This window comes from Somniosus microcephalus, chromosome 8 (genome assembly GCF_052327205.1).
Source record: "Somniosus microcephalus isolate GS21.2 chromosome 8, FLI_Smic_1.0, whole genome shotgun sequence".
Lineage (NCBI taxonomy): Eukaryota > Metazoa > Chordata > Chondrichthyes > Squaliformes > Somniosidae > Somniosus > Somniosus microcephalus.
This window is the reverse complement of record NC_140994.1, coordinates 10,119,100-10,137,470: the sequence shown is the minus strand read 5'-3', so window position 1 is coordinate 10,137,470 and position 18,371 is coordinate 10,119,100. Positions and strand designations below refer to the sequence as shown.

At 48.9% G+C, this 18,371-nt stretch overlaps 1 protein-coding gene across 1 annotated transcript in view; it reads left to right on the top strand.

Annotated features, from left to right (window-relative positions):
- Positions 1–6,369: 6,369 nt before the first annotated feature.
- Positions 6,370–18,371, top strand: part of cdc25d (cell division cycle 25 homolog d) — a 37,088-nt gene continuing 25,086 nt past the window's right edge. Inside the window, exons 1-4 of the mRNA XM_085994223.1 lie at positions 6,370–6,411; positions 6,514–6,697; positions 9,141–9,235; positions 16,015–16,066. Of these exons, the coding sequence (XP_085850349.1) occupies positions 6,600–6,697; positions 9,141–9,235; positions 16,015–16,066 (245 nt within the window). The 5' untranslated portion in view covers positions 6,370–6,411; positions 6,514–6,599. The remainder of the gene's footprint in view (positions 6,412–6,513; positions 6,698–9,140; positions 9,236–16,014; positions 16,067–18,371) is intronic.

Here is an 18,371-nt window from a genome sequence, read left to right as displayed (position 1 = left end):
CAATGAAATAAAGTGAGCCGTGAAAGGTTACAAATTGGAGGGTAGACGAAAAAGGGTTGTCTGTCGGTACAACAAGCCTTTGATTGTTTCCTGTCCAGGAGTGTGAGAGAGGCATTAGAAATGTTCCCGCACTTATTCTAAGAAAAGCAGCGCGTTCTCTCAGTGTCCAGCCCAACATTCCTCCCTCAACGAATACCAGGAAAAAAAAAATGATCCAATCATTCATCTCATTTGCTGTTTGTGGGAGCTTGCTGTGAACAAGTGACTGCAGGGTTTGCCTACATAACAATAGCGACTACACTTCATTCATTGAATATAAAGTACTTTCAGATACCTTGAAATTGTGAAAGGCACTATATAAATGCAAGTTAATTCTTCCGGTCTTTCATCCATCCCATTGCTGTTTATGGGATTTGGAGTACACATAGTGATGTAAGAAAACTACTAGGCACTTGGTCTAAGCGTTAAACAAAGTTTAATCAACTGTTTTACAACATGGAGGTCTAGTTGTGTCCTTCACTAGTTCCTGTTAAGAATGTCCTGCGCAAGCTGGGCCCGTGCCTGAGTATTTATACTCTCCCTGGACAGCGCCACCCGCAGGCCGCTCAGTATTATTTCATAAGTCTTTCTTTCATGAATGACTGATTCATGTCACATAGTGTTTGCCTACAGAACAACAGTCACTGCGCATCAAAGTAATTGGTCATATATGAAGCACTATGAGAGGTTTCAGCAAGATGTGATAAGGCACTGGATAAATACATTCCAGTACAGCTATAACACTGGCATCTACCCGACAATGTGGAAAACTGCCCAGGTATGTCCTGTCCACAAAAAGCAGGACAAATCCAATCTGGCCAATTACCGCCCCATCAGTCTACTCTCAAGCATCAGCAAAGTGATGGAAGGTATCGTTAACAGTGCTATCAAGTGGCACTTACTCACCAATAACCTGCTCACCGATGCCAATTTGGGTTCCGCCAGGACCACTCGGCTCCAGACCTCATACCAGCCTTGGTCCAAACATGGACAAAAGTGCTGAATTCCAGAGGTGAGGTGAGAGTGACTGCCCTTGACATCAAGGCAGCATTTGACTGAGTGTGGCATCAAGGAGCCCTGGTAAAACTGAAGTCAATGGGAATCGGGGGGGAAAACTCTCCATTGGCTGGAGTCATACCTAGCACAAAGGAAGATGGTTGTGGTTGTTGGAGGTGAATCCTCTCAGCCCCAGGACATCGCTGCGGGAGTTCCTCAGGGCAGTGTCCTAGGCCCAACCACCTTCAGCTGCTTCATCAATGACCTTCCCTCCATCATAAGGTCAGAGGTGGGGATGTTCGCTGATGACTGCACAGTGTTCAGTTCCATTCGCAACTCCTCAGATAATGAAGCAGTCCATGCTCGCATGCAGCAAGACCTGGACAGCATTCAGGCTTGGGCTGATAAGTGGCAAGTAACATTCGCGCCACCCAAATGCCAGGCAATAACTATCTCCAACAAGGGAGAGTTTAACCACTGCCCCTTGACATTCAATGGAATTACCATCGCCGAATCGCCCACCATCAACATCCTGGGAGACAAGATGCACTGCAGCAACTCGCCAAGGCTTCTTCGACAGCACCTCCCAAACCCGCGACTTCTTCCACCTAGAAGGACAAGGGCAGCAGGCGCCTGGGAACACCACCACCTCCAAGTTCCCCTCCAAGTCACACACCATCCTAACTTGGAAATATATCGCCGTACCTTCATCGTCACTGGGTCAAAATCCTGGAACTCCCTCCCTAACAGCACTGTGGGAGCACCTTCACCACACGGACTGCAGCAGTTCAAGAAGGCAGCTCACCACCACCTTCTCAAGGGCAACTAGGGATGGGCAATAAATGCTGGCCTTGCCAGCGACCCCCACATCCCATGAACAAATGTTTTAAAAGTCTGCTACACTGTCAGAGATGCCTTCTTTCGGCTGAGACGTTAAAGTGAGGCTCCTTCTGCTCTCTCAGGTGCACGTAAAAGATCCCACAGCACTATTTCAAAGAAGAGCAAGGGAGTTCTCCCCGGTGTCCGGGCCAATACTTATCCCTCAATCAACATCACTAAAATAACAGATTATCTGGTTAATATTACATTGCTGTTTGTGGGAGCTTGCTGTGCACAAATTAGCTGCCGCGTTTCTTACATCACAACAGTGACAACACTTCAAAAGTACTTCGCTGGCTGTAAAGCGCTTTGGAACGTCCTGAGGTCGTGAAAGGCGCTATATAAATGGAAGTCTTTCAAGTCCTTCATCTTTCTTCCAATTCAGCCTTTTTCTGGGTCATGCTGAGCTAACATAGAAAGAAAGAGCTTGCATTTATGTAGCACATTTCACATCATCAGGATGTCCCAAAGCATTTCACAGCCAATTTGAAATGTAGTCACTGTTGCTTTATAGATAAACATGGCAGCCAATTTTTGCACAAGGTCCCAGAAGTAGCAAATGAGATAAATGACCAGATAATCTGTTTTTAGTGATGTTGGTTGAGGGCTACACATTGGCCAGGACACCAGGGAGAACTCCCCTGCTCTTCTTCCAATAGTGCCATGGGATCTTTATGTCCACCTGAGTGGGTCGACGGTGCCTTGGTTTAATATCTCATCTGAAAGACGGCACCTCTGGCAATGCAGCACTCCCTCAGTACTGCACTGGGAGTGTCAGCCTAAATTATTTGTTTAAGTGCCTAGAGTGGAACTACGAACTCGTGATCTGGTGATGAAGAGGTGAGCGTGCTACCAACTAAGCCAAGGTGAAACAGAATAGGGATTGGGGCTTGATTTGGTCCTGAGTGGGCTGTGTGGAAATTGCCACAGGTATTACCTTGCAAAATTCCTGACTTGGGAGAACAACCGTCATCTGCCACTCTCCCCAGCTTGCAGGTATCAGCTGTGGCTCAGTAGGTAGCACTCTCACCTCCGAGTCTGAAGGTTGTGGTTTCTAAATTCCCATCCAGAGACTTCAACACATAATCCAGGCTGATACCTCAGTGATAGTACTGAGGCAGTGCTGAATTATTGAGGGTGCAGTCTGTTATGAATCTTATGATCCATGAGGAAAGACTCATGAAATGACACTGGACAGCCAGCTGGTGGCGTCATCCAAGGAGTATAAATACTCGGGCGTGGGCCCAGCTCCCCAGGACATTGTGCAAACAGGAACTAGTGAAGTACAACTAGACCTCCATGTTCTGAAACAAGTTGATTAAAGCCTTGCTTTATACTCAAACCAAGGGCGTAGTGAGTTTTATTACATCACAGTCTTTCGTATGAGACATTAAACTGAAGCCCAGTCTGTGTGTGAGGACAGGATTGGGCTTGGCTGCGATGCCTCAGGTGGCGAAACAGCCTGCGGAGCACTTGCTGTCTCGGCTCAGATAAGAGTGTCCACTGATACCAGAGTGAAGCAAGTGCTCCTCCATACCATCTAAAGGAGGCTTTCGCAATCAGTGACTGACTAAATTATTTTGTTAAACTGAAGCTCAAAATAACTCATTGGCTCACCCTCGCTGCAAATATTCTCACTAACGCGAGAGGTCATTCGGCAGCAGCTGTGTACACAGGCTGAGCACTCGCAAAGCGACTCCTCGAAAATAGGGCATCTCAGACACCTCAGCAACCTGCCGGGGAAATGAAGCTGGAATCCCACGGCTGTTGACCAGAACCCTCAGGCCGTGACTGAACCCGTTAAATGGGCTTTCTTTTCTGCCAAAATCTCTTCTTCTCAAGACTGGTTCTTCCTGTGGTATGGCTTCAGACACCATCTTTCGAAGGAGACATTAAACTGAGGCCCCATCCGCCCTCTTGGGTCCCTCACACGGCACTATTTCAAAGAAGAGCGGGGGGCTCTCCCCAGTGTGCTGACCAATATTTATCCCTCAACCAACATCACTAAACAGATTATCCGGTTGACATGAATCAGTCATTCATGAAAGAAAGACTTATGAAATAATACTGAGTGGCCTACGGGTGGCGCTGTCCAGGGAGAGTATAAATACTCGGGCACGGGCCCAGCTTGCACAGGACATTCTTAACAGGAACTAGTGAAGGACACAACTAGACCTCCATGTTGTAAAACAGTTGATTAAAGTTTTCTTTAACGCTTAGACCAAGTGCCTAGTAGTTTTCTTACATCACCGGTCATTATCACATTGCTGTTTGTGGGAACTTGCCGTCCTGAAGTTGTGAAAGGCGCTACAGAAACACAACTCTTTGTAAATATTTAGTTGGGTGCTAGATGCTAGGTTTTGTGTAGTGCAGAGAACCAACTGCAAACACAAGGGATCAACTTCCCACATTTCCTAAACGATGGGGGGGGGGAGGGGTTTAACGCAATAGCAGATTGGTAGAATCGAACAGTTGTGGGTCTACAATACCATCGGTGCTTTGCGGGCTGGATCAATGATGTTTGTGTGCAGCCAATGGAGGGAGAAGTGTGTTTCTGCGACCAGGCACCTCCTTAACATGTAAACAGGACACACAGCATCCGGTTTTGAAACAGAATTTTGTTTATTCCACACACAATGTGGATCTATAAAGGCTTTAGGTCAATGTTTAGAGGAACAAAGCAAACATCAAACCATGATCCACTTCCTGTCCTGCCCTCTATCCTATTCCCTGTTCTGTTATGGATTTAGGAAAAGGGAGGCAGTCCTGGTCAAACATTGAGAGTCATTCCTGGCCGGCCTCCCACATTCTACCCTCAGTAAATTTGAGGTCATCCAAAACTCTGCTGCCCGTATCCTAACTCGCACCAAGTCCCACTCACCCATCACTCCTGTGCTCGCTGATCTACATTGCCTCGATTTTAAAATTCTCATCCTCGTTTTCAAACCCCTCCATGGCCTTGCCCCTCCCTATCTCTGTAATCTCCTCCAGCCCCACAACCCTCCGAGATCTCTGCGCTCCTCCAACTCTGGCCTCTTGAGCATCCCCGATTTTAATCGCTCCACCATTGGCGGCCGTGCCTTCAGCTACCTGGGCCCTAAACTCTGGAATTCCCTCCCTAAACCTCTCCGCCTCTCTCTTTCCAACGTTAAGACGTTCCTTAAAACCTACCTCTAACCTAGTCTGCCCTAAAATCTCCTGTGGCTCGATGTTGAGTTTTGTTTGATAATCGCTCCTGTGAAGCGCCTTGGGCCTTTTTACTACGTTAAAGGTGCTGTATAAATGCAAGTTGTTGTTGTCACAGCCATCTCCCAGTGGCTCAGTGGGTGCTGCCCGGTGTGGCACTGAGCCACACGAACCAGCAATGATCAGGCTCGATGGCTATGTTTGTGATCATAGGATCATACAGCACAGAGGGAAGCCATTCAGCCCATCCTGCCTGTACTGGCTGTTTGAAAGAGCTTGTGATATTCTGTGCAGTCCAGTACTGAGCAGGATGGACAAAGAAAGAACTTGCATTTGCCTTTCTCGACCTCAGGACGTCCCCAAGGCACTTTACTGTCAATGAAGTACTTTTTTGAAGTGCAGCCACCAACTTTCCCGCTAAGCTGTGCGGCCACGCAGTGGTCTGGAGGTTCCATGGGAGAAACCGCGCCTGCGCGAAAATTTGACTGGCCAGTTAAAGGGACCGCGCACGAGAAAAAAATTAGTAGCCACTGTTGTAATGTCGGAAACGCGGGAGCCAATTTGCGCACAGCAAGATCCCAGAAACAGCAATGTGATAATGACCAGATCATCTATTTTAGGTGTTGGTTGTGGGATAAATATTGGCCCAGGGCACCGGGCAAGGGGATATTGCCCCATTGGTTTACATTTAGTGCTTTGTATCTGGACAATATTTGCCCTGTTTTTTGCAATATCTGAAAGCTATTTGCCCCCCTGTCAATTTCAGTTCCCTGGTTTGGCACAGATTTCACCACAGACGATATTCTACATTCTTTACACTTTTACATCGTGTTTTGTATTGCATTCGCTCACAATTTCACTGCACGTTATTTGCACTAACGTGTGCAATATATGCTGTTTTTGCAGTGCGTATTGCAAAATTGGCTCCGTTTTGCACCATCGGAGACGTTTGATCGGCATTTACTGACATTTTCACCGCGTGCGAAATTTGCACCACTTTGCATTGCGTTGAGATATTGGCACCGATTTTTTTCACTTGGCTCGCTGGCGCGGCTTATTTGCGTGATAATTGCACCCTTTCTGCGCCACCGTGGGGCTTGTTTTAGCCCGCATTCAGACTACAATCCCCTGGCTTGGCGTGGCGTGGAGCCCGGTTACCCTGGGACAGCTTGGGCCAAAACCGCGCGTCCTTAGCAACCGCTGGCAGGCAGCAACAGGTTAACAGCAACAGCGACTGATGCTGCAGTCACTCAAAGCAGCCCAGAGCCACAGAGAGCATTGCAACCGACCTTCAAACACAGAGCTTTGAAAGTGAGAACTGATCACACTGCAATTGTGATTTAAAAAAAATTAAACATTTTGCATTATTTACCAGTTTAATTGCATATTTAATTTTTTTTATTTTGCTTGCAGAGTCGAATAGGGTTTTAAAGGGCATCTGTTCTGCATTGAGCAAGTTCAAGACTGAACCGAGAAGCCGAAGAGGAGAAACAGAGTCGATGTCTTTCTCCCCAGATCCGCCTTTCTATCCAGATCTGCCCTTCTCCCCCGTTTCCAGCCTGTCCTTCAATCTCAACAGTCTGTCCTGCCAAGAGAGGTAACCGTACAAAATACCAGTGCATAATCAATCAACATGAATGCCAATTGATCATCAATCGAGTTAATTTAAAAAATATATTAATTTTAAATGTATCAGATATTGGAAGGCCCTGTTCATAGTTAGTAACCCTTTTAAATGAAGAATTAACGTCTAGAATTTAGGGAACATTTCACACAGCCAGTTGTGTTTAATGTATAAAGGGACATTTTCTGTTGGCAAAATCTCATTCGAGATGTTTGTGCATTATGTGGCCATAGAATCTTACAGCACAGAAGGAGGCCATTCGGCCCCTTGTGCCTGTGCCGGCTCTTTGAAAGAGCTCTCCAATTAGTCCCACTCCCCCCCTGCTCTTTCCCCACAGCCCTGCAAATTTTTCCTTTTCAACGATATATCCAATTCCCCTTTCAAAAGTTACTGTTGAATCTGCTTCTACCGCTCTTTCCGGCAGCGCATTCCAGATCACGACAACTCACTGCGTAAAAAAAAATTCTCCTCATCCCCCCCCCACCCCCGTTCTTTAGTCTTTTGATAATGTAGTATTACATAGAAGTTACAGCACAGAAACAGGCCATTTGGCCAAACTGGTCTATACTGGTGTTTATGCTCCACATGAGTGTCAGCCGTGGCTCAGTGAGCAGCACTCTCGCCTCAGAGTTAGAAGGTCGCGGGTTCAAGTCCCTAGTCCATGAGACGTTGAGCAGAGAAATCTAAGCTGGCACTCCCAGTGCAGTGCTGAGGGAGTGCTGCACTGTCGGAGGTGCCGTCTTGCGGATGAGACATTAAACCGAAGCTCCGTCTGCTCTCTCAGATAGATATAAAAGATCCCACGGCACTATTTCGAAGAAGAGCAGGGGGGAGTTATTCCCGGTGTCCTGGGGGTCAATATTTATCCCTCACTCAACATCACTAAAAAGCAGATTATCTGGTCATCACAATGCTGTTTGTGGGAGCTTGCAGTGTACAATTGGCTGCCACGTTTCCTACATTACAACAGTGACTACACTTTAAAAGTACTTTATTGGCTGTAAAGCGCTTTGGGACGTCCTGAGGTGGTGAAAGGCGCTGTAGAAAGGCAAGTCTTTCTTTTTTCTTTTTCCTTCCACCTAGCTTCATCTCACCCTATGAACATACTCTTCTAGATGTAAGCGCTGTCACAGTTTGTCTCCAATTTCCCAAAAATTAGTGACCATATTCTCCATCTTTAAAAGGGGGAATTTTTTTTAAAATTCTGGTTTTCCTGCCCTTCTTTCCCGAAGGCTTTGGCTGCTCGCTGGGCCGGGATTCGGCCGGGATGCATCAGCCGCTAGTGCCGTCATCCCTCTGGTACCTCATCCAGGTGGTCACACGTAATGTGCCAGCAGGCAATTTGAGCATGGGGGGCATCGTAGCTGAGCATGATTGTATCCCCAGCTGACACTTGCACACACTTTCTGGGTTCCAACTCAGCACATCATGGGAATCGAACCCGTGACATTTTAGTCTGTATCATTCAGCATAATTATTTTGTGATTATGATTTTAAATTACAGCTCACAAACAATATTTGTTTTAAAGGTTTATTATTAAGCTATAATGCACTGTGGGTCCGTAGATAGCACTCTCACCTCTGAGTCAGAAGGTTGTGGGTTCAAAGTCCCACTCCAGAGACTTGAGGAGCACATAATCCAGGCTGACGCTCCCAGTGCAGTACTGAAGGAGTGCTGCACTGTCGGAGGTGCCGTCTTTTCAATGAGACTTTAAAGCGAGGCCCCGTCTGCTCTCTCAGGTGGACGTAAAAGATTCCATGCCACTATTCTGAAGAAGAGCAGGGGAGTTCCCCCCGGTCTCCTGGCCAATATTTATCCCTTAACCAACACCTAAAAGCAGATGTTCTTTCTGGTCATTATCACATTGGTGTTTGTGGGAGCTTGCTGTGCGCAAATTGGCTGTCGTGTTTCCTACATCACAACAGTGACCACACTTCAAAAATACTACGCTTTGGGACGTCCTGAGGTCATGAAAGGTGTTACAGAAATGCAACGTCTCGTCTGAAAGATGGCACCTCCAACAGTGCAGCATTCCCTCAGTGCTGCACTGGGAGTATCGGCCTAGATTTAGTGCTCAAACCCCTTCACCTTCTGATTTGGAGGAGAGAGTGCTACCCACTGAGCCACGGCTGAGCGGAGGAAGGAAATTAAAAAGGATAACACAGGAATTCTTAAAAGGAAACATATCACCTTATTAGGGTTGGACAATGCACAGAGAAGTGTCATTTCTTTTCGCAATGTCCTGTGAAAATGTTTTAAATGCAAATGAGGTAGTTTGAGGCGGGAGATTTAAAAACAAGGCCCCTACAGCCTACCTGACAACTGTAAAAGGAAGCAGTTAAAATACTTGGCTTCTTTCACGCTCTCTCTGCTGTCTCCAGCTTGTTAATGTTTGCTGTTGTTCCTTGACCTCAGTGACACCCCCAAGCGCAGACTGAAGCTTTCTCCTGAGAGTGGAAACCAGAGCCCCGAGGCCTTGCCGGTTGCTACAGAAACCAAAACTCCTACAGGTCTGTACAGGTTGCGCTCAGCTGGTAACTCGAGGCTGCTGCCATGGTTTCAGCATTCTGTCAGGGGAAAAGGGGGAAACAGAATATTTTGCACAGGAAGATTATTGAAGGAAAGCAGCCCAGGAGTTCCGTTTTGTGTGTTTATTGTTTCTACAGAGGCAGCAGACCCAAGATACCAGCCTCAAAATACATCTATTAATCCAGAGAGCAGATTTATAGCTCTCCTTTTTTTTATATTCATTCATGGGATGTGGGCATTGCTGCCAGCATTTATTGCCCATCCCTATTTGCCCTTGAGAAGGTGGTGATGAGTCACCTTCTTGAACCGTTGCAGTCCGTGTGGTGAAGGTACTCCCACAGTGCTGTTAGGGAGGGAGTTCTAGGATTTTGACCCAGCGACGATGAAGGATTGGCGATATATTTCCAAGTCAGGATGGTGTGTGACTTGGAGGGGAACTTGGAGGTGGTGGTGTTCCCGTGCGCCTGCTGCCCTTGTCCTTCTAGGTGGAAGAGGTCGCGGGTTTGGGAGGTGCTGCCAAAGAAGCCTTGGCGAGTTGCTGCAGTGCATCTTGTAGATGGTACACACTGCAGCCGCGGTGCACCGGTGGTGGAGGGAGTGAATGTTTAAGGTGGTGGATGGGGTGCCAATCAAGTGTGTCTGTATTCATGTGTGAGTCTGACCATTTGGTGCGCCTGTCTCTGCATCTCTTTCTTACATAGTAATTACAGCACAGAAACAGGCCGTTCAACCCAACAGGTCTGTGCCGGTGTTTATGCTCCACACGAGCCTCCTCCCACCCTTCCTCATCTTACTCCACCAATGTATCCTTCTATTCCTTTCTCTCTCATGTGTTTATCTAATTTCCCCTTAAATGCATCTATACTATTCGCCTCAACCACTCCTTGCGGTAGTGTGTTCCGCATTCTAACCACTCTCTGGGTAAAGAAGTTTCTCCTGAAATCTCTATTGGATTTATTAGTGACTATCTGATATTTATCGCTCCTAGCTCTGGTCTCCCCCGCAAGTGGAAACACCTTCTCTACGTCTACCCTATCAAACCCTTTCATAATCTTAAAGGCCTCTATCAGGGTGCCCCTCGGTCTTCTCTTTTCTAGAGAAAAGAGCCCCCGCCTGTTCAACCTTTCCTGATAGTTATAACCTCTCATTTCTGGTATCATCCTACGAAATCTTTTTTGCCTCTATATCCTTTTCATAATATGGCGACCAAAACTGTGCACAGTACTCCAAGTGTGGTCTAACCAAAGTTAAGGATATGTTTAACATAACGTCTCTGCTTTTAATTCTATCCCTTTTCATTTGCATTTTTTATGGCCTTTCTCAAAATATTTTTGACGTAAGAAAACTACTAGGTGATGTGCCTCAATAATTCCGAGACTCGATGTTAGCGAAACAAAACAAGGCTTTTATTAACTTAGAAGGTAACACGTAGTGGAGAGAGGTATCTTCCATCCGGAGGGCTGCAGTACTGGATATGAGGCCAGACTGAGCTTGCTTACATAGGGGCCAGGTATGGGCGGAGCCCTACACACAACACATTCCAATATACAATACAATGGTGAGGAAACGGAACTGGGGGAAGGGAAATGAAACTGAAACCGACCACAGTCACAGGCAGTGATGAATGGAATATTTCATCACATTCACCCCTTCTATAGATTTAGTCTGTTTGGGGGTTTGATAGTCCTCTGCGACCGATGTGGCTGTTGCGGTGCCGCGGGTGTCGGCTGGGTGTCCCCGGTAGCCTCCTGGGTCTCTGCCGGGGGTGCCGCCAGGGTTGTTGAAGGGGTAGTTGGTGGGGGTGCCGTTGGTCGATGTTCTTCCGGGGTGATGAAAGAGTAGTGGGTGGGTAAGAGTTGCTGCGATCGTTGTCGTTGCTATCGCCGTGGTTGTTGTCGTTACCGGCTGGGGCGACGTCTTTTATGGACACGGTGTCCTCCCTTCCGTCGGCGTGCTGGACATATGCGTATTGGGGGTTGGCGTGGAGTAGGTACACTGGCTCCACGAAAGGGTCCGTCTTGTGGCCCCTCACATGCCTTCGCACGAATACCGGACCTGGGGTGGAGAGCCATGACGGCATGGATACGCCTGAGGTGGATTTCCGGGGAAAGACAAACATTCGTTCATGAGGCGTGGCATTAGTGGCAGTACACAATAGCGACCGTATCGAATGGAGCACATCCAAGAGGACTTCCTGCCAGCGGGAGATAGGGAGGCCCTTGGTCCTTAGAGCTAGAGTGACTGCTTTCCATACTGTCCCATTCTCTCGCTCCACTTGGCCGTTACCCCGGGGGTTGTAGCTGGTGGTACGGCTCGTGGCGATCCCCCTGGACAGCATGTACTGGCGTAGCTCTTCACTCATGAAGGACGCCCCCCTATCCGTATGGATGTAGCTCAGCATACCGAACAGGCAGAACAGGCTGTTGAGGCATTTAATGACCGTGGCGCTGGTCATGTCTGGGCAGGGGAAGGCGAATGGGAACCGGGAGTATTCGTCCACAATGTTCAGGAAGTAAACATTGCGGTCGACGGACGGGAGGGGGCCCTTGAAATCTAAGCTGAGCCGCTCAAAGGGCCGTGTAGCTTTGATTAAGTGGGCTCTATCTGGGCGGTAGAACCGAGGCTTGCACTCAGCGCAAGTGCGGCAGTTCCTGGTCAGGGACCGAACTTCCTCAATCGAGTAGGGTAAGTTACGGGACTTTATGAAGTGGAACAGCCGCGTGACCCCTGGGTGGCAGAGGTCGTTGTGGAGGGTCTGTAGCCGATCCCCGGTGGCGCTGGCACACGTCCCTCGTGAGAGGGCGTCAGGGGATTCGTTAAGGGCCCCTGGCTGGTAAATGATGTCATACTCGAAGGTGGAGAGCTCGATCCGCCACCTAAGAATCTTATCATTTTTAATCTTCCCCCTCTGTTTATTATTGAACATAAACGCTACCGACCGCTGGTCGGTGAGTAGGGTGAAGCGTTTGCCGGCTAGGTAGTGGCGCCAGTGGCGCACTGCCTCCACGATGGCTTGGGCCTCCTTTTCCATGGAGGAGTGTCTGATCTCAGGCCCTTGGAGGGTCCTCGAGAAGAAAGCTACGGGCCGCCCTGCCTGGTTGAGGGTGGCCGCCAAGGGGAAGTCAGACGCATCACTTTCCACTTGAAATGGAGTGTTCTCGTCCACTGCCTGTAGCGTGGCCCGCTCAATATCCTGCTTAATGCTTTTGAAGGCGGTGTGGGCCTCAGCAGAGAGCGGAAAAGAGGATGCTTTCAAGAGGGGGCGGGCTTTGTCGGAGTAGTTGGGGACCCATTGGGAATAATAAGAAAATAACCCCAGGCACCTTTTCAGGGCTTTGGGAGTGTTGGGCAGGGGCAGCTCCCGTAGGGGGCGCAATCGGTCGGGGTCTGGTCCGATTTCCCCATTCTCCACCACGCTGCCTAGTATGCAGAGGCGCGTGGTGTTGAAAACGCACTTGTCCTCGTTGTAGGTGAGGTTGAGTTTTTGTGCGGTTTCCAGGAACCTCTCGAGGTTCGAGTCGTGATCCTGCTGGTTGTGACCGCAGATGGTGACGTTGTCGAGGTAGGGGAAGGTTGCCTGCAAGTGGTGGTCATCGACCATGCGGTCCATCTCCCTCTGGAAGACCGAGACCCCATTCGTCACCCCAAAGGGGACTCTGAGGAATTGGTAGAGGCGTCCGTTCGCCTCGAAGGCGGTGTACGGGCGGTCCTCTGGTCTGATAGGGAGCTGGTGGTACGCTGACTTAAGGTCGATGGTGGAGAACACCCGGTATTGGGCGATTTGGTTCACCATTTCTGATATGCGGGGTAGCGGGTAGGCGTCTAGTTGGGTGTACCTGTTGATCGTTTGGCTATAGTCGATCACCATCCGTTTCTTCTCGCTACCCCTTACCACTACCACTTGGGCGCGCCACGGGCTGTTGCTGCGTTCAATAATGCGCTCTTTCAGGAGCCTGTCTACCTCGGTCGCGATAAACCGCCTGTCCTCCCAGCTGTACCTCCTGCTTTTGGTCGCTATTGGCCGGCAGTTAGGGGTAAGGTTCGCGAATAGCGAAGGCGGCTTTACCTTCAGGGTAGCCAGACCACACACTGTGAGGGGCGGCTGGGACCCACCGTACTTGAGCGTGATGCTTTGGTGGTTGCACTGGAAATCCAGGCCCAAGATCACGCTCGCACATAGATTCTTCATGATTAATACTTTAAAATGATCATATACAGTTCCGTTAACGGACAATTGTACCGTGCAGTAACCCAGAATGGTCGATGTCTGGGTTTTATCAGCCATAGAGATGGTACCCTGAGTAGGGACCACCTTTAGGGAGAGTTGTTGTGCCAGTTCAGGGTGGATAAAACTCTCCGTGCTTCCACTGTCAATTAAACATTTAACCCTGCACCCGTTTACCTCGATGTCCACCATTGATTTGGATAGCGGGTGCGGCCTGGTCTGGTCCACTGTGACCGATGCCACTGTAGGGCCCTGATTGAGACAAGATGGCGTCCACGCTGTCTGCTCATAAGATGGCGGACCCCACGAGGTCGGGCAAGATGGCGTCCAAGATGGCCGCTCCCACGGCGCGCATGCGGCGGTGGCGGGTTTTCCGGCGGTTGGTTTTCCGGCGGGATTCCCTCTGCACACCTTCCCGAAGTGCCCCTTCTTACCGCACTTAAAGCAGGTGGTGCCTTTCGCCGGGCACAGGTTTCTGGTGTGCTTTGGCTGCCCGCAGAAGTAGCAGTTGGGTCCCCGACGCGTCGCGGCTGTCGTAGGGCTTCTGGGGGGAGAGCGGGGCCCCGACGGTGTCGGGCTGCCGGGCGGGGAAGATGCCTTCCAAGATGGCGGCGCCCTTGGTGCACACGTGGCGGCGTGGACGGCGCGGGCTGAAGAGTAGGCGTCCGAGTTTCTCTGGGCCACATCCAGGGATCGCGCGGTGTCCGCAGCCTGTTTCAGGTCCAATCCCGTTTTTTCCAGCAGTCTTTGCCGGATGTAAGTGGAGCTGAGGCCTGTGATAAAGGCATCGCGAACAAGCTCGTCAGTGTACACTGCGGCTTTTACATCTCGGCACTTGCAGTCTTTGCCAAGCATTTTCAGGGTGCCTAGGAACTCCTCCACCGATTCCCCAGGTCGCTGTGCGCGAGTAGCGAGCAGATGCCTAGCATACACCTCATTCGTAGGCTGCTGGTAATGCGCCTTTAAGATGTCGCAGGCGGCCAGGTACGTGTCGGCGTCTTGGATGAGGGGGTAAACCCGGTGGCTTACCCAATTCCGCAGAATTCCGAGTTTCATACTCGCAGCGTCCGTAGCGTCTTTGACGGCTGCGGAATTGTCCAGGAAGAATTCCATACACATAAACCAGTGTCCGAAGCGTGCTGATGCGTCCGGAGCATGCTGATCCAAATCCAAACGTTCGGGTTTCAGGAGTTGATCCATTGTGTTGAAAAATAAGTTAATAAAATTGATGTGCCTCAATAATTCCGAGACTCGATGTTAGCGAAACAAAACAAGGCTTTTATTAACTTAGAAGGTAACACGTAGTGGAGAGAGGTATCTTCCATCCGGAGGGCTGCAGTACTGGATATGAGGCCAGACTGAGCTTGCTTACATAGGGGCCAGGTATGGGCAGAGCCCTACACACAACACATTCCAATATACAATACAATGGTGAGGAAACGGAACTGGGGGAAGGGAAATGAAACTGAAACCGACCACAGTCACAGGCAGTGATGAATGGAATATTTCATCACACTAGGCACTTGGTCTAAGCGTTAAACAAAGCTTTAATCAACTGTTTTACAACATGGAGGTCTAGTTGTGTCCTTCACTAGTTCCTGTTAAGAATGTCCTGCGCAAGCTGGGCCCGTGCCTGAGTATTTATACTCTCCCTGGACAGCACCACCCGCAGGCCGCTCAGTATTATTTCATAAGTCTTTCTTTCATGAATGACTGATTCATGTCAATTTTTATTCCTCCTCTAATGCTCTGCCCCTCCTTTTAAATGATTTTGCCTCCACTATCTCGCAGGGAAGTTCATTCCACACGCTGATCACTGTTTTGTGCTGGGAAATATACATACAGGATCGGGCTTGCCTGTAATTACTGCACCCGCCTTGGTTGAATAGCCTGGGGACAGTCACTGTCTAGGCTCACGGGGACAGTCACTGTCTAGGCTCACAGTGACAAATAGCCTCTCTGTGGGGAGGTACCATAGAATATTAGTCGGAACTAATGTGAAATCAAATCAGTACAGAAGAGGTGAGTTATATAACATCTTATCACATCATGGTGATCGTTGTAACTTATGTAGTCAAGTGCATAGCAAGATCCCGGCGCAGTGACTGTTGTAACATATGTAGTCAAGATTCCGTAAACAGTGATAAGGCCAGTTAATCTATTTTTGATTAAGGGAGGAATGTTGGCCGGGAAAACTCCGCGCTCTTCTTCAAATATGGAATCTTTTACTCCAAACAGGGCCTCGGTTTAACGTCTCATCCAAAAGACGGCATCTCCGACGGTGCAGCACTCCCTCAGTACTGCACTGGGAGTGTCAGCCTGGATTATAGGCTCAAGTCTCTGGAGTGGGACTGAAACCCACAGCTTTACTGACTCAGAGGCGAGGGTGCTGCCCACTGAGCCTCGGCTGACACTTACGGACCCATGGGGAATTCCTTAGAGCTGTCTTAAGGATAAGAGAGAACTTCAGGATGAAAAGAAACCAGGGGCTATGCACAAGCTAGCTAATTTTATGTTCTATGTTACTCATTATAGGTCAGTCCCCCATCTCACCATGTGGACTGGAGACAAAGAGAATGAGCAAAAGGTACGTCACAGGGCATCTCATCCTGGCATCTGTTTATTATGTAATGGGCCTGTTTATATCGTCTGTGAGTGTGTGTGTGTTTGAGTGTGTGTGTTTGAGTGTGTGTGTGTGAGTTTGAGTTTGAGTGTGTGTGTGTGAGTGAGTGTGTGTGTTTGAGAGTGTATGTGTGTGTGTGTCTGTGAGTGTGTGTGTGAGTGAGTGTGTGTTTGAGTGTGTGTGTGTGTGAGTGAGTGTGTGTGAGTGTGTGTATGTGTGAGTGAGTGTGTGTGTGTGTGTGTGTGAGTGTGTGTGTGTGTGTGTGTGTGAGTGTATGTGTGAGTGAGTGTGTGTGTGTGTGTCTGTGAGTGTGTGTGTGTCTGTGAGTGTGTGTGTGTGTGTGTGTGTCTGTGAGTGTGTGTGTGTGAGTGTGTGTGAGTGTGTGAGTGTGTGTGTGTGTGAGTGTGTGTATGTGTGAATGTGTGTGTGTGTCTGTGAGTGTGTGTGAGTGTGTGTGTGTGAGTGTGAGTGTGTGTGTGTGTGTGTGTGTGTGTATGTGTGAGTGTGTGTGTGTGTCTGTGAGTGTGTATGTGTGAGTGTATGTGTGAGTGTGTATGTGTGAGTGTATGTGTGAGTGTGTGTATGTGTGAGTGTGTGTATGTGTGAGTGTGTGTATGTGAGTGTGTGTGTATGAGTGTGTGTGTGTGAGTGTGTGTGTGTGTGGGAGGGGTTTTTAGTATTTTTTATTTATCCTCTGGATGTGTGCCTCGCTGGCAAGGCTGGCATTTATTGCCCGGAAAGATGGTGGTGGGTCTTTTTCTAAACTTGAGTGGCCACTGCAGAGGGCAGTTAAGAGCAATGTTCCCTCTCTGGAGCTCCCGTGGAGCCGGCTCACCAGCTTTTAAATACGATAGGGAACATTGGTTAAGAGTCAACCATGTTGGTGTGGGACTGGAGTCACCTATAGGCCCAGACCTGGGTAAAGACGGCAGGTTTCCTTCCCTGAAGCATGTGAGTGAACCAGGTGGGTTTTTAACGACAATCTGACAGCTTCATGGTCACTTTTACTGACACCAGACTGTTATTTCTATATTTAAAAAAAAACTGAATTTAAATTCCCAAACAGCCCATGGTGGGATTTGAATTCTGGCCCAGTGACATCACCATTACACTGCAATACAGGATCAGGTCACAGCTGTTGAGAGTGTCGACACTGGGAGACTATTAATTGAGGTGCCAGGGGTCCCCGCAATGGCCCAGTGAGTTCACTCAGTGAGTAGTTGAACCTCACTGATCAGAAAGGTTAGTCCGCTTGACATGAATCAGTCATTCAAGAAAGAAAGACTTATGAAATAATACTGAGCGGCCTACGGGTGGCGCTGTCCAGGGAGAGTATAAATACTTGGGCACGGGCCCAGCTTGCGCAGGACATTCTTAACAGGAACTAGTGAAGGACACAACTAGACCTCCATGTTGTAAAACAGTTGATTAAAGCTTTGTTTAACGCTTAGACCAAGTGCCTGGTAGTTTTCTTACGTCACCGCTGATCTCAGTTGAGGAGATACAATTGGGCTCGATGCGCCTGGATTGATAAAGAAGCCAAGAGTTTGCCCTCCTCCTCCTCCTCCTCCTCCTCATCACTAACCGACGACCCCTGCTGCAAAGTGAGTGTGTGCGCGGCCGCCGGCGGGGGGATGGCAGTGGTTCAGCTGCGGACGGTGTTCCACGGTTGAATAGCCCGCTGACACTCACCACCTCGGCTCACGGGTGAAGAAGTGTCAGCCGTGGCTCTGGGTAGCACTCGTGCCTCTGAGTCAGAAGGTCATTGGGTTCGAGTCCCCACTCCAGAGACTAGATCGTGTAATCCAGACAGATACTCCCAGTGCCGTACTGAGGGAGTGTTGCACTGCCAGAGGTGCCGCCTTTCGGATGAGACGATAAACCCGAAGCTTTGCTCTCTCAGGTGGACGGAAAAGATCCCATGGCCACTATTTTGAAGAAGAGCAGGGGTGTTCTCCCCGGTGTCCTGGGGCCAATATTTATCCCTCAACCAACATCACTAAAACAGATTATCTGGTCATTATCACATTGCTGTTTGTGGGAGCTTGCTGTGTGCAAATTGGCTGCCTCGTTTCCAACATTACTACACTTCAAAAAGTACTTAATTGGCTTTAAAACGCTTTGGGATGTCCTGAGTTCATGAAAGGCACTATAGAAATGCAAATTCTTTCCTTTTTCTTTGAAGAATAGCCGCTGAGGCTCTGGAGGGCATGGAACTGTGCCCCAGCATGAGCTGGGGGGAGGGGGGATCTTTAAAAAAGTAAAGGAA